At 34.0% G+C, this 15,299-nt stretch overlaps 1 protein-coding gene across 1 annotated transcript in view; it reads right to left on the bottom strand.

Annotated features, from left to right (window-relative positions):
• The window catches only part of UTRN (utrophin), a 514,156-nt gene that overhangs the window by 294,487 nt on the left and 204,370 nt on the right, over positions 1 to 15,299 (bottom strand). The window contains exons 35-41 of the mRNA XM_042987266.1: positions 11,550 to 11,729; positions 9,098 to 9,226; positions 8,616 to 8,786; positions 5,941 to 6,102; positions 5,362 to 5,499; positions 1,495 to 1,686; positions 271 to 443 (exon numbers count right to left, since the gene is read on the bottom strand). Coding sequence (XP_042843200.1) covers positions 271 to 443; positions 1,495 to 1,686; positions 5,362 to 5,499; positions 5,941 to 6,102; positions 8,616 to 8,786; positions 9,098 to 9,226; positions 11,550 to 11,729 — 1,145 coding nt within the window. The remainder of the gene's footprint in view (positions 1 to 270; positions 444 to 1,494; positions 1,687 to 5,361; positions 5,500 to 5,940; positions 6,103 to 8,615; positions 8,787 to 9,097; positions 9,227 to 11,549; positions 11,730 to 15,299) is intronic.

Raw genomic sequence — 15,299 nt, 5'->3', positions numbered from 1 at the left:
CTTATAGGTCTTTTTAAGAAAAGTATCAACTTAGGGGCGCTGGGTGGCTCAGTCAGTTGAGCAGCCAACTTTGGCTGAGGTCATGATCTCACGGTTCGTGGGTTCGAGCCCCGCGTCAGGCTCTGTGCTGCCAGCTCAGAGCCTGGAGCCTGCTTTGGATTCTGTCTCCCTCTCTCTCTGCCCCTCCCCTGCTTGCACTCTGTCTCTCTCTAAGATAAATAAACATTAAAAAAAAATTTTATAGAAAGTATCAACTTAATTTATACATACCCTTTACGATCATTGTACATTCTATTAATTCTGTCCCATTTTGCATTCAACTGAGTAAGTGTATCCCGGATCTGAATGGCTTCAGGTCCAGAGGCTTCAAGAATAACATCTGGTTGTTTTTCATGAATGATGGCAATCTGTTCTCCGAGTTTGTCCAGTTGATCTTTGATATTCTACAAATGCATTGTCACACATTAATAAAATCCAGCAAACAGAAGAACAGAATCACAAAAGACCAAAAATTTATCTTGCGTAACACTTATTTAAAGTATGATGAGACATGATAATTGTTGCTCATCAAAGCTGACAACTTTTTAAAAAATAATACCCTGTATTGAACAAAGTGTGAGAAATGCTACATAATATCCTAATGGCAGAAAAGAAATCCTCACAGTTGTTCAAAGCAGCATTTGTACAGGACAAATAAAAAGCTTCAATGGTATTCTATAAAGGTAACAAAGTTTTTGAAGCTGGAATTATTTATATTTTTAAATATCTTTAAGTGACTAAAATGAGCTATCAAACATATCAAATCTAATAGCAATTTTATTGCAAAATTATACATAAGTGCTGTCAAATTATATGAAAAAGCCCTGGTGGCATTTACTAGTCTTGTGAACAATTAAAAACTTCCAGATCCCTAATTAACTTATAATCAACATACCTCACACCCCAACAACTGGCCAATCTTAAATCGTTATAGATGACAACATAAATGCTGATATTTTGCATCAACTGACAATCAAGTTTATAAGAAAGAGAATATGATTTGTGCATGTGTTTGATTAAAAAAAAGTTTCTGGGGCACCTGGGTGACTCAGTCGGTTAAGCATTCGACTCGATTTCGGCTCGGAGCATGATCTCACAGTTTGTGAGCCCACACCAGGCTCCGTGCTGATGGCACAGAGCCTGCTTGGACTCTCTCTGTCTGCCTCTCTCTCTGCCCCTCACTCACTCATGCTCTCTCTCTCTCTATCAAAATAAATAAAAACTTTAAAAAAATGTTTCTGATGTTGCAAAGAATAACTATGCATACATACTTTTGAAAAATTAAAATTTTGATAATATTTCATTGGTGAAATGGGAAAGACTGATTATTCATACACATTATTAATTCCTTGGCACAAATTTTAAAAATTATAGACCATCTACAAAGGCACAAGGACAGATTCCTTGCTTGCTTTCTAAGTTCATTGTGGCTAAATGAGGTACCTGGAGCTTTACCTTCAAAGAGTCTTCCTGAAAAGAGAAGTCTTCATAGACCACAGTGTTTAGCTCCGGAGCATTAAGTAATAATTCAGTATCATCCATGGAAAGTAAAACTTTGTTAATTTCAACCAGATAATCTGTGGGAGGAGGGGGCGATCGAATTCTAGGAGCAAGCTGACCTGTTTTCCTCTGTTGATTAGGGACTGCCTATAAAAACAATAATAATAAGGCACATCTCTTAAAATATACCCACAATAAACAGCAGCAAACAGAAAAAAAACCACAAGACTAATTTCTGCAGCAATTCAATATCATGAACCCAAATTAAAAATTTTGAGTTTTAATTTTTTATATTTTTGCCCTGTATTGCTGTAGAAACCCTTAGCAATCTCTATACTGATTTTCTTCCAAACCTGCTATTAAACAGCATAAATAGGTTAAAGCTTGAAAGGTTTTTCTTTAAGACTTGGGCCACCTGAACTCAGATTAAACACTTCTGGACCTCACCGTTGAAAATATGAGTAAGTTTAACATGTGTTCATAATGTAAGAAATGCAGTGGTGGTTTTGATAAAATAATAACCCAGGTAACTCAGGGTAACATCTTAACCTTTGAGAACAATACTACAGAACATAACTCTCCTAGATAAGACAACAGGTCCTAACATAAATTCAGACCGATCCTAAGCTGGGTGAACTTATTTGGGTGGACCACTTATTAATACATCCTTTAATCAGAGCTTTCTCAACAAAAACAGTGCTCTCTGGGATGGGCTACCAGTCTTTCAGGAGTTCAAGTCCTTTACTCCAAATGGCTACAATTTATTAAACGCCCATCTACTACTTGCAAATGGCAAAGTACATCTGCTCATGAATTAAGGTGGCTTTCCTGATGCTTTCACTATCTTCCTATATTGAACTTCTAAAAAACGATATTCCTTTGCAAATTCAAAGATGGCAGAGGAAATGATCATAAACACATATTCACTGAGTGATCCTGAAAATGTTTACAGTTATCATTCCTAAATGAAACCAAGACTCAAGACTAAAACCAGTGAGTCAATAACATGGTATTGAACCTAGAGGTCTATATTCACTTGTCTCCTATAACATGATAAACTGCTTTCACCTATTGCTGGACAGTCCCGGATAGTAGGATAGAAGCAAGCCTACATAGATGTCCTGATTTTATCCACAAGATTATTTCTACTTGAAATTAATATTAGTTTTGTTATACTAATGCCATGCATTCAAATTTTAGTCTGAAAGCATTCCAGATATTTATCCATATGTCCAAGAAGACAAATTATATTTTTTAAGCAAATATAAAAGAACAAGAGGGTCAGAAGTTATTGTAAATAGAAAGCTCCAAATTAAAAATAAAATCACTTTCATTAAAGACTGCCTTTTTCTATTCAGTCTGTAAAGATAGTCTAGGATTTTCTGAGCCTCCATAGTCTTGTAGAAGAAGCAGCAAGGCAGTTCAAAATTTAAACATGTGCTTTCTAGATTCCCAAAATAGATTTTATTCCAAGAGAGTGATCAATCAAAATGCCCTAGGAGGAGAAAAAAAGAAAAAACAGTCCTCAAGATCTGACCCAGACTTTACTTCTGGATACTTTTATTTTTATTCTGCTAGACATAAAAATACAAATCTACTGCAAAGTAATGCTAAAATCTTAGTGTTACTTGATGTTGATCATGTCATACACAACCAAAATTTCAGACAGATAGATGAAAAAGTTTATTTTATATGAAAATTTTATTAAAAGTTTCTAAGTTTTGTTTCTATCAAACCATAGGGGAAAACCAGGACTAAACAGAACTGAATAGTCATCATCTCTGCAAAATAAGGACTTTCTAGATCCCAAACAGGCTGGCAAAAAAAAAAGAAAACACAAAGGGAAAACACAGTCATGTAGGGCTAAACAAAAATTTTAAATGGTTGCATGTTAGAAATAAAATAATTATAAGATAAAAATCAATAAAATAATACTTTTATAGCAAATATGACGAGATTAATATATTTATCTTATAAAGAGCTCACACATATTTTAAAAATAGTAATACATACCCTAGTCAACACAAATGGGAAAAGGTCATTTAACACACATTTCAAATAAGAAAATAAGACCTATACACTGATGGCTCTAAATTCTGACTGCACATTAGAATTACCTAGAAAATTGTTTGTTTGGTTTTTTGTTTTTTTTAAGAATGTTCACACATAGGCCCAACCTAAGAGATTTTGATTTAACTGGTTTGGGAGTCTGATTTTTTTTCAAGTTCCTCCAAGGGATTCTGATGTTTACAGACAAGAAAGTTTTAAAAACTTCAGATTTGCAGAAGTATATGGGCTAATAAAATAAGGACAAAAGCATTTCAAACATTTTACATTTTAGTTACAGTAACTAATGTTAGTGAACCCAAAATAAAATAAGCCTTTTGTGGTGTATATTAGTACTCTTAAAAAATGTATTCATTTGCTAAAAGTCTAAAAGTTATTTCTATTTTGGACCAGTAATGATTTATGATTTGGCACCCGAAGATGAAGTTCTAGGGAAGTAAGATACCTGTAAATAACAGTGAAGCAAAGAACTACAATATCATCTGAAAAATGTTAGGAATAAAAATGGAGCCAAGCCTTAAAAGATAATACATTTTTCAGGTAAAATAAGGAGATAAAACCCACAGCAGAGAATAATAATAAAATTAGAAAAGACCCTAAAGATGGAAAGGCACTGGTTTCTTTGGGAAAATATACAGAAAAACAGCAAACTCTGCTACCTGGTGACTGCGAGTGAATCGAAGAGGTAGCTGGAGGTCAGATGAAGTGATAGTAATGAACCTTGCACTTAAAGCTTTTTCTGTATTTTGTAAGGTTTTCCTCAACACTTTCTTAGGTAAAGGAATGTCATGACCAGCGACAACTTTGGGATAAGTAATTCTGAGGACAATATGGAGGATGGGCTAGAGTTAAGAAAAACTGGACATAAAACAGACTCACTTGAAACACACTGTAGTAGCTAACAGGATAAAATCCTAAAAGTCTGAATTATGGAAAGAATAGTGGGCTAAGAAATTCGGTCATCTCCCCAGGGTCATAAAGCAAGTAATTGGTAGCCCTGTGCCTAACTTCAGGTTCTGCAGCATCTTAGTTCATTCAGAAGTGATGTTTTTAATGCCTACTCGATGTAGTGTGAGGAAAAACCACCCATTCTTAAATTAGAACGGAGAGTTTAAGGAAATAAACTAAGATAAGGAATAACTTAAGAAACACAGGTTAGAAGGGAAGAGAGAGGACAAATTTAGCTTGGTACATGTTATAAGCTTGTGGTACAAACAGATTGAGACATCCAACAGGCAGCAAACTGAGAGACTAGAATCTTCTACTATATTCAACATTGCTAACTAAAAATGGTTCTTAGAAGGATTACCTAAGAACAGACTTTTAGAGAACACCAACACACATGCAATGCAGCTGGGGAGATGGTCATTGAAAAGAGAGCTGGTAGTGAATCTTTTTCTAGACTACAAATCATCATTTATCAATTCACAAATTTAGTTATTTGTAAACTAAAATTTTTGTTGAGGCGATCAAGACCTCCACATATAAAATACAGAATTGAAACAAGTCACTTCTAAAAAGGATAGATGCCTTTTAGATTTAACACATTATTAAAAGTCCAAAAGAGATCCCAATAATAAGATTTTATGTTTCTATTTTCTTTGAGTCCTGTCCCATCCAAAAATATAAACATATTTAGTAATAAATACTATTCCACCTATTTTTTAAGGTATCCCTGAATGCAACATCAAATATCTGAATGGCAAGAGCTAAATAAGTTCTTCAAGTAGAACAGAGACTCTCCCAGGACAATACCTTAGTTTTATTGTACTTTGTACGCAAAAGTAGTAACTGCAAACGGATCTTTTCCTTTTTATTCTCCTCCATAGGTTCATGTAACAGTTGTTCTCCTCTTTGTAGAACTTCCTCAACCTGGGCTCTCTCCTCATCCATCTGAACGTTTAATAGGAAAAAAAAAGTTACTCAAAAGAAAAATATATAACAGCATCACTTACTAATCAGTTCCCAAGTAGGAGAACTAACCTATGAAGCAGCAGATCAGTCAAGATCTGTTCATCTGAATAAGTAACAAAAATTCATGTTTTTAAAAAACATTTCATATTTGACTTTAACTATCTCATAAAGAATGTTAATTTAGCAGAAGTTAGAGAACGTCTAAAATAACACTACCTTTAGTCAGAAAGTGTATCTATTTTCTTAAGCACTACATAAATCACTTGGCAAATCTTACAACACTCAGGAGAAAATCACATTTGGGTCTATCCTTTGGCATCATTTGGCAGATTCTTTGGTTAAACATCACTAATGTAAAAATATAATGCACAGAACGGAACAATAAGAACACCATGGTTTTGAAAACCTCCTTGAACCAACCTTTTCATCTTCATCACTGAATTCCAAGTGTTTTTCCACAACTTTTAACATATTTTCTATGTCAATTTCTAATTTTTCCAGGTCAGCGAAAAGTACATCAGTTTCATGTGCTTCGGTGGTGACCAGACACTGGTATGATAATGGTTCCTGGCCAATTAGCAACTGCACAAGAAAAAGTGTTCTTTGAAAAGATACATTTTTTTAAGGGTGAGCACAAGTGGGGGGGACGAGCTGAGGGAGGGAGTGAGGGAGGAGTGAGAGACAGAGAGAGAGAATCTTCAGCAGTCTCCATGCCCAGTATGGATCCCAACTTGGGGCTTGATCTCACAACCATGAGATCATGACCTGAGCCGAAATCAAAAGGTAGATGCTTAACCACTGAGCCATCGAGGTGCCCCAAGATCCATTCTTCACCAGACATTCTGGCATTAATCAGAGGGATGGAGTGTCAAGAGTGGAACTAGCACTTATTTGAATTGACTTTAATTTCATTCATCCATATAGCAATGACTTTATCTATTTGGGCTTCTTGGAGTTACCAATTTTCTCCAAACTCCAGTCAGAGATGTGAACTAGTGTGCAAATAACTATGGCCGCCTGGAGTGCAGTGTGGGGGATTCTGAGATCGCACATGAGCATAGTAGGAAAAAAAAAAAGTTAGAGAGGGAGGGAGCCAAACCATAAGAGACTTAAAAACTGAGAATAAACTGAGGGTCGATGTGGAGTGGGAGTGAAGGGAAGGTGGGTGATGGGCATTGAGGAGGGCACCTGTTGGGAGGAGCACTGGGTGTTGTATGGAAACCAATTTGACAATAAAATTCATATTAAAAAATAAAATAAAATAAAAATGCTCCAATGAAAAAATAGAAAAAAATTTAAAAAAGACATGTGTAAAAGGATTTGACAATTCAATATTTATAAAAGCACACTAAAAGCGGAAAACTGACTTAGAAAAGTATAATAGATCATACAATGGAACACACCACAGCTGTTGAAAACCATGTCAAAGGAGAACGTATGAAACAATATAAACAATTGATAATATCACATACATGTAAGAGTAGACATGTATGCCAAAATGTTGACAGAAGTTATTTATGGGGATATAATAATTTTGCTTCTTTGTACTTCCTCTCACTCTATCCTTATGTCTCATGCCTTACTCTTTTATAGCAGGAAAATGCTCCCATATGTCTATTAAAAGGAACAAATGAGCTTAGGACAGAAGGTAGGGAAGTTAAGGTCAAAGCTAAGGAAGACAAAAGTTAAAGCAAGTTATTTGTTTTCCTTAAGATGTGAATAATCTAAGTATATTCATGAGCTATGAAAGATAGTTTGGCCTTTTATGTCAGACATTTCAAATTAAAGCAAACTTAGATAATATTTACTTCTTGCAAAAAACAGGGTCCTTCCTCTAGATAATTTCCGTACACAGCTCTCAAGAGGTAGAATTAACCAAATATTCAAAAATGCCAATCCAGGGGCCCACCTGGGATCCTGAAAAACTCATAATCCTCTGTCAAGATTAACAGCTGGTTTGAATGACCCCCGAAGTGAGCTATGCGGCTTTTGGTTTTTGCCCTAGCAAACCATCAAAAGGCTTTCATCTTTTCAAGTTAACATTTACTGAGCACCTGCCACACCCCAGGCCTTGAGAACACTGCAATAAAATGTTTCATTTCCTCCTCTCATTAGACAAGGGAAAGAGGAAAGAGAATTTGTAAGACACACACAGAGGGAAAAAATTATAATATGGTAGAATCAATAAAAACTTTTTAAGAAAATCTGTTATTTCTCCTCTTATTTTACTTTATTTTTATTTTATCTTAGAGACAAAGCGTGAGTGGGGGAGAGGGGCAAAGGGAGCGAGAGACAGAAAGAATCCCAGGTAGGTTCCATACTCAGTGCGGATCCCACATCCCTGGGATCATAACATGAGCAGAAATTAAGAGTTGGATGCTCGACCAAGCCACCCAGGGGCTCCATCCTCTTATTTAAATTCATAAAGCCCCTTTTCAAATTTATAACAGCAGATAATAGCTTTCTGCATTAGGTCTAAATTGTTAAATTACTTGTAACTTTCTGATGCAATAACATGTAAAGCACAAAAAATAACTTCACACATGTGCAGTGTGCACAAGTTTATAAAGTAGACTATACAGTAATGGGTTTAATATTCGTCCCTAGCTTGGAAATGAGTCTCATTATTTTATAGCCACTTTTAACTTCTGAATGAGACTCTGACACCTTTTCTCAAATGGGTTATTTTCTTCAAGATTAATTTCTTGTTTTCTCTCCTTCACATGCAAAATCACAAATAAATAAGGACCAATGCTCCATTCAAGGAAAAAGTCATTAAAATCATTTTAATTTAAAATTTTTTGACGTAGGGGTGCCTGGGTGGTTCAGTCAGTTCAGCTTCTGACTCCTGATATTGTTTCAGGTCATGATCCCAGGGTTGTGGGATCAAGCCCCACGTCAGGATCCGAGCTGAGTGTGGAGCTTGCTTAAGATTTTCTCTCTCACTCCCTCTGCCCCTCACCCCCGCTCTCCCTCTCTCTCAATAAATAAATAAATAAATAATAAAATTTTTGATGTATATACCCAAGAATCACATATCATTGAGACACATGACCACAGGAAAAACACTTTTATATTAAAATATTATTACTCACTTTTGCACTTTTGATATGTTGAGAAACCTTTTCAAAGTTTCTATTCAGTTCAGCTAATTTTGGTTCTACAAGTTCCCTGCTTGCGCCTCCACGTGTATTCATCAAAACAACAGCTTGGTCACGAACATTTTCAACTTGGAGGCTGGCATCATCCAGCTCAGATATTAAACGCTGATTGTAAGAAAACACAAAATTAGCACATGGGAAAAATCAAAGCCAAACATCACTGTGATGCTAACTCAGAATTAGAGGTAGTTTAAATAAATTTCTTGGATCCCTAGAAAATATTTTAGGATAATCAATGTAATGAAGAGCTGCTCACATGACTCATTCGAAACCTTAGTTTCTCCCACCAAAATAAAAATGAATGAATCAAATGCATGGAAAGAATGAGTGCACAAGTAACTCTGAGCATGAGAGAAAAGACCAAACTAAATCTTCCATTCCCAGAAGTAGAAGTACTGATCCTCTGTGCTTGGTACCTTCACAATTTCTTCCCGTTTGCTTGCTGGTTTTTTTTCAATCTCATCCAATAAAGCTTCAGCTTGATAAAGCCAGGTACTTATGTGAGCAACATTTCCATCAAATATTTCCAATTGGTTCTGATGATTCTAGAAAAGAAATTAATGAAACGCTGGCACAATCACATGCAATACTTCAGACATTTATAATCTTAGAAGACATTTAAAAGACCTTCAAAAAGCTAAATGTATGCTGAATTTCAAAAGAGGTTTCCATCTTTCTGCAAAGCTCTTTCCCAGTGAATAAGTCTCATTCCTAAAACTTCATAGCTATGGTTAAATGGTGTTTAAATTTATTTGATTTAGACTTCAATACAATATTATTAAAGGTTGAAGAAAGATAAAAGGTGAAACTTTCTTTTTCAATTTCATTTTGTTTGTATCCCTTATTCTTCATTCTTCTAAGTAATCTCATCTGCCACCCCTTGACCTATTTTTTTAAAAACTCACTTAAAAAGTAATAATATAAGGGCACCTGAGTGGCTCAGTCAGTTAAGCATCCGACTTTGGCTCAGGTCATGACCTTGCAGTTCATGAGTTTGAGCCCTCCATCGGGCTCTGCATTGGTGGTGCACAGCCTGTTTCAGATTCTCATTCTCTCTCTCTCTCTCTCTCTCTCACTCACTCTTATTCTCACTCTCAAAATAAATAAATAAATTTAAAAAAACTTTCAAAAAGCAGTAACATAAAAGAATTATTAAAATATGCACTGAATAAGATTCTGCCTGCTCAATGGACTGTAACTGATTGTAGGATAGGCCTGTGGCTTGTCACCTTGGTGCCACCAGCACTTAATATTATAGCCGGCACAGACCTCACTAACATTTCCTGAAGCAGGACAGAAAATGTGACTGAGAGAATAAACGTGAAAACAAGAAAAAAACAGTAAAACTAATTAAAACTAAGCAAAATAGCTGAGGCTAAAGCAAGAATTTAGAACCTGATCAAAAAGAGTGGGGCAGCCCTTACATGAAATTAACAACTTCTAAGAACTGTATTTGATAGGACAAAGGAAACTAGAAAAAAACTGAGAAGTATTTCAAAGACGAGAAAACAAATTGTAAATCCATTAATATGAAAGAATAGTTTAAAAAAAGAAAATGAGAATCAATGAGAAATGTTTTGGCAGTGATCTGGATTCTAAGAACGGTGAACTGATGAGCACCAGACTTATTTAATGTTAAATGTTCTAACAGGAAAATAAAGGCATTATTTGAAGGAAGAATTTGGAAAGTACAGACTGAAGAATATAGGAGTAAGGGCTGGGAGAATGTGGACTTAAGTTGGTTACAATAAAAATGAATGTATAAAATATTTCATGAACATATTCTATGAGCCAAAAGTTTTACATTTGTTATTTAACATTTAAGAACTCTGTAAGGTATGTTCTCTTATTCCAATTTTATATAGAGAGGAATTAAAATGTAGCAAGATTTAAGTAATTTACCCAAGTTTTGTTCTTAATAATCGATTCTGGGTACGGTTCTCACCAATCAAGACATGATCCCATGAACTTCAATGCCCTACACATTATGATTGATTCCAGTAAATGCTCAAACACACAATAATTTATTTTTTTCTATCTCTATTTATTACCCAGTAATTCTATGAATTTGAAAAAAGTCCTATCCCAGATATGTCAAAACAAAATGATAATTTATAAATGAAACTCCCTCTAAGGGAAGAGAGAGGGAGGCTGCCATATTCATTGTTAATATAAGAGGGACAGAAAACCACTGTGAAATTTAACAGGTCACTCTATCCAGGTAATAATTAACAGTGGAATAACTAGAGACTAACAACATAAAACATTTAACAATTATCATAATCAGCACTATAATATCAAAAATTGGTTGTTTTAAGTATAGCTATCTAGTTATTTATACATGTTTCTTGTCACATAATCCTCACAAAAACTGTATGAGGTTGAAATTATAATAATGCCCATTTACATATGAGAAAAATGAGATTTAGAGAGCTTTAAGTGACTTGACCAATGTCACCCAGCTACTAGTCAAAATTTTTACTTAGGCCATGAGATGCTAAAACCTGTGCTCTTAACTAGTATGCCATTATTAGAACATAATAAGTATTATATATATATGGTTTATGAAAGCATGAAAATAAATATAATACCAAATCTTTAAAATATAACAAGAGAGGTACACTTACTAAGATATTAAAGTACATATTTCTATGTATATCACAAATGGTGTATTACTTAACAGAGACATTTTTCACCCTAGAAATGTACTACCTTTTCAAATGAAAAAATAAAATGTATTTTAATGAAATTAATTCTCTTGAAGCAAAACATTACTGTGACACACAGAAAACAGGATTTAAACTTCCAATCAAAGCTGTATTGGTTTTTCAGCAACTAAAGGAGACAAGATTTCATCCTGAAACATACCATCAGCGTACTGCACCAGTCCTCCGTCCAGGTACGGACGCGGCTCCACCCAGCCCTAAGGACACAAAGCCTCTCTTCTAAAACAGGCTCACTGCCCTCGATCAAGTTCTGGAGGGCAGTACTACTCTCTGTGATGGCATTTAAATCAGCTTTTCTCTTTTCCAGATCCTTCAGGATAGTCTAGAAAATAAAAATACCAACACCCACTTGATGTTTCAGAACATTATAAATGTTCATCCAACTTTAATTTTTAAAGAACTTTTCTTCCATATATGCATGGCAGTCCACGAGTCCCCCAGAAATTTACAATATCTGAAAGGTTTCCAATGTTCCACAACCTATTAAATGTTCAGGGTTCTTCAATTCCTAACAAAAATTAAAACACCGAATTATGCAAATACAAAAAAGTAACAAACTCAGCTGTAAAAAAGCTGAGTTTTGTTCATTTTAAGTACAAATTCCATTTATTACACACAAACACCAAGTGTCTTCATCATAACTTTAGACCTAAAGAATCAATTTTATATTCAGTCACTATAAGACGACAAAGCTGAACTATTCCAGAACTCATAAGTCTGAAAGTTTCATAATGAATTTATCTCCTTGACTACTACAGGAAACTACTGATGCATACTACCTTTATTTACAAGGATAACACCCTGCACTGGGTGACTTAATATATAATCTGTTGTATAAGAATTACAAAAAATATTTCATCGTAACTAAATCATAAGAGAAGCAGCACATCTAAGCTGTAGTTAACAATTGTCATAGGCAAAAATAATACTCTGGATGGTATAACGATAACTTGATTCACACATTCATAAATTTGACCAGGCAAGATGTGTACTCAGCAAGGGCCATTTGGGTGGCTCAGTTGGTTAAGCGACCGACTTTAGCTCAGGTCATGATCTCACAGCTCATGAGTCTGAGCCCCATACCACCAGTGCAGAGCCTGCATGGGATTCTCTCTCTCTCTCTCTCTCTCTCTCTCTCTCTCTCTCTCTCTTTCAAAATAAATACTTTTTTCTCTCTCTCAAAATCAATAAATCAATAAATACTTTTTAAAAAAGGACACATACTCAGAGAAATATAGCAAAAATGCTGGATCCCAAAATTAAAACTACAAAGTTGTTTCAATCAAAAGGTAACATAAGCATATCCATCCCACTGCTATTATACCTTTTTTAACCAACATTTAAACAAATCATTTCAAGGAGCTCATTTGTATTTAATCTCACATCACTAAATTTCATTTTGGAAGGCATAAAAATTGCAAATTCCCAAATCAGTCAAGGTTTAAACATTCACTTGGCTATATCAAATACTGGTATACTTATAAAGACACTAAAATATTTCTCTTAAATATTCTTCTCCAGAAGGCAGAAAAAAAAAAAACAAACCCACAGCCACTCTCTCTGCAGTTAAGCCTTTCTATATACCTTCAGTGGCAATGTACTGATTGACTAGAACAGTCTTTAAGAACTATAAAAATAATTAACAAGAAATTAAATGTAAACAGTATATACAACTATCTGTGCTAATAGACTACTGTAAAGGAAATGACTACACTGAAAATAATAATATTTAAGCTATCAAATAAAAATAGTATTAAAGTTCAGGAATGAAAATATTATATTTTTACATTGAAAAAATTTTATATAAATTTTAAGTGTAAATACATTAAAATGCTGTGAAATATTAATGTTTCTTAAATCTGAAAACAATATTGAAAAAGTGGGTGATTATGTTACATACTAATGTTCCATTTGATTTACTCGAGTGAAAAAAATGTGCTATGAATTTGTGACTTGTATTTACCATCTTCATTATTTCAAACCTGAAATAAGATTAAATGGGAATTTAAAATTGAATAGTTCCAGAAGAGACAAACATACCATTATTTTAAGTCTTTACCTTAAAAAATTATGAGAATCAACTAACTGAATTGATATGAGTAAAAAATTAATTGAATTGATTTGAGTACACAAAGATGAACGATTAAAAATTAAATCTGCAAAAATCAGTATCACCTATGTACAAGCCATAAGTAATTAGTAGTAAAGAAAAAGCATACTTTTTATACACTTACAAAAACAAATAAATATGTAGGAATAAACATCTTTGCACCCATACATAATGTTTTTGAAGGAAAAAACCAAAGCATTATATAGAATGTGAAAACATTGGGGGGAGAAAAATGAAACATACCATGTTACTAAAAAGACTTATTATAACAGAGATATTAATTCCCCTGAAAACAAGTCTATAAATTTATGGCAGTTCAAACCAAAATTTCTAACGGAATTGTTTGAGAGAGAGACAGCATGCATATGCAAGCTCCAACAGGAGAAGAGCAGAGGGAAAGGGGGAGAGAGAATCTTAAGTATGCTGCAGCCCAGCATGGAACCCAGCACAGAGCCTACAGTGGAGCCCAATGTGGGGCTTGATCTCACCACTGTGAGACTTGAGCTGAAATCAAGAGTCAGACACTTAACCGACTGAGCCACCCAGTCACCCTCTAACAGAATTTTTTAATAATTTCAGATTAATAATTCTAAAATTTATATAAGTATATAAAAAAAACAGAAGCATAAAGACAGGGAATCCATTAGCTACATGTTGAAATATATCATGAAACCATATAGTTAAACAGCTGAAGAACAATTCAGAGGGTCAGATCAGTGAAGGAAAGCAACAGGCAAAGAAAAAAGAATTTAGCATGTCAAATCAGTGGGGAAATGATAATTAATAAATAGTGCTGAGATACATGGTTAACTCTTCAGAAAAAAAGGTTAGAACCTTACCTCATGATATATACCAAAATAAATTCCACTGGATTAAAACATTAAAGGTAAAAGATGAAACTATAAAAGAGCTAGAATAAAATATAAGTGAATAGTTATACAACCTTGGAGTAGAGAATAGTGTTGGCTTTTATAAGCACTAAAAGCAGAAACAATGAAGAAAAATATGAATTTATTCCTTAAAAAATACATAATACAGTGGTTTAAAAAAAAACATACAGAACAGAAAGGAAAGCGCAATGGCAAAAAAATAATAATAATAATAAATGAAAAATAAAAAAGATTAAGAAAAGTGGAACAATATACAACACACTAAGTATTTATAATTGCAATAGGTCAAGAGCTCTAAATGAAAAGACCAAAATGGTCAAAACTACAAAAAGGCAATTTTTTAAAAAGAGCTATAAATGGCCTCTAACCTTTGGAAAATGTAGTAAATAACTAAAACATGATATTTGCCTGCCGTTAAGCAAGTAGGAATTCTCACTCACAGCTGGTGGGTACATTTCTGAAGGGCAATTTCATAGTATGTATTAGAATTTTAAATCGATATATCCCTTGGCCAATATTTTTAAGGCTAAGAATTTTTCCTCAAGAAATAATTATAAATGTATGCTATGATTAAGCTTCACAGCATTTTTTACAATAGTGAAAATTGGCACTAATTTATGGAAATAAATGGGAATGGGACAATAAAAACTACGCAATAAAATACCATGCCTGTCCAATGTGTGATACAAAAATACTTGCAAGTAGAATATTAAAGATAAAGGTTTTTCGAAACAAGGTCAAACAACATTAGACACAATATAATTATTTGTAAATGTTTGTGGCCATGCATGTTTGTATGTATGTGCCTATAAAAAACTAAAATAAAAGCAGTATATTCTTGGATTATAAATTATTTTTGCTTCTGTCTTCTTATTTCAAAGTTTATTTATTT

This window comes from Panthera tigris, chromosome B2, assembly GCF_018350195.1.
Source record: "Panthera tigris isolate Pti1 chromosome B2, P.tigris_Pti1_mat1.1, whole genome shotgun sequence".
NCBI classification, from domain to species: Eukaryota; Metazoa; Chordata; class Mammalia; order Carnivora; family Felidae; genus Panthera; species Panthera tigris.
Note: the sequence above shows the minus strand (reverse complement) of the source record. Positions and strands in the feature narration are given on the sequence as shown.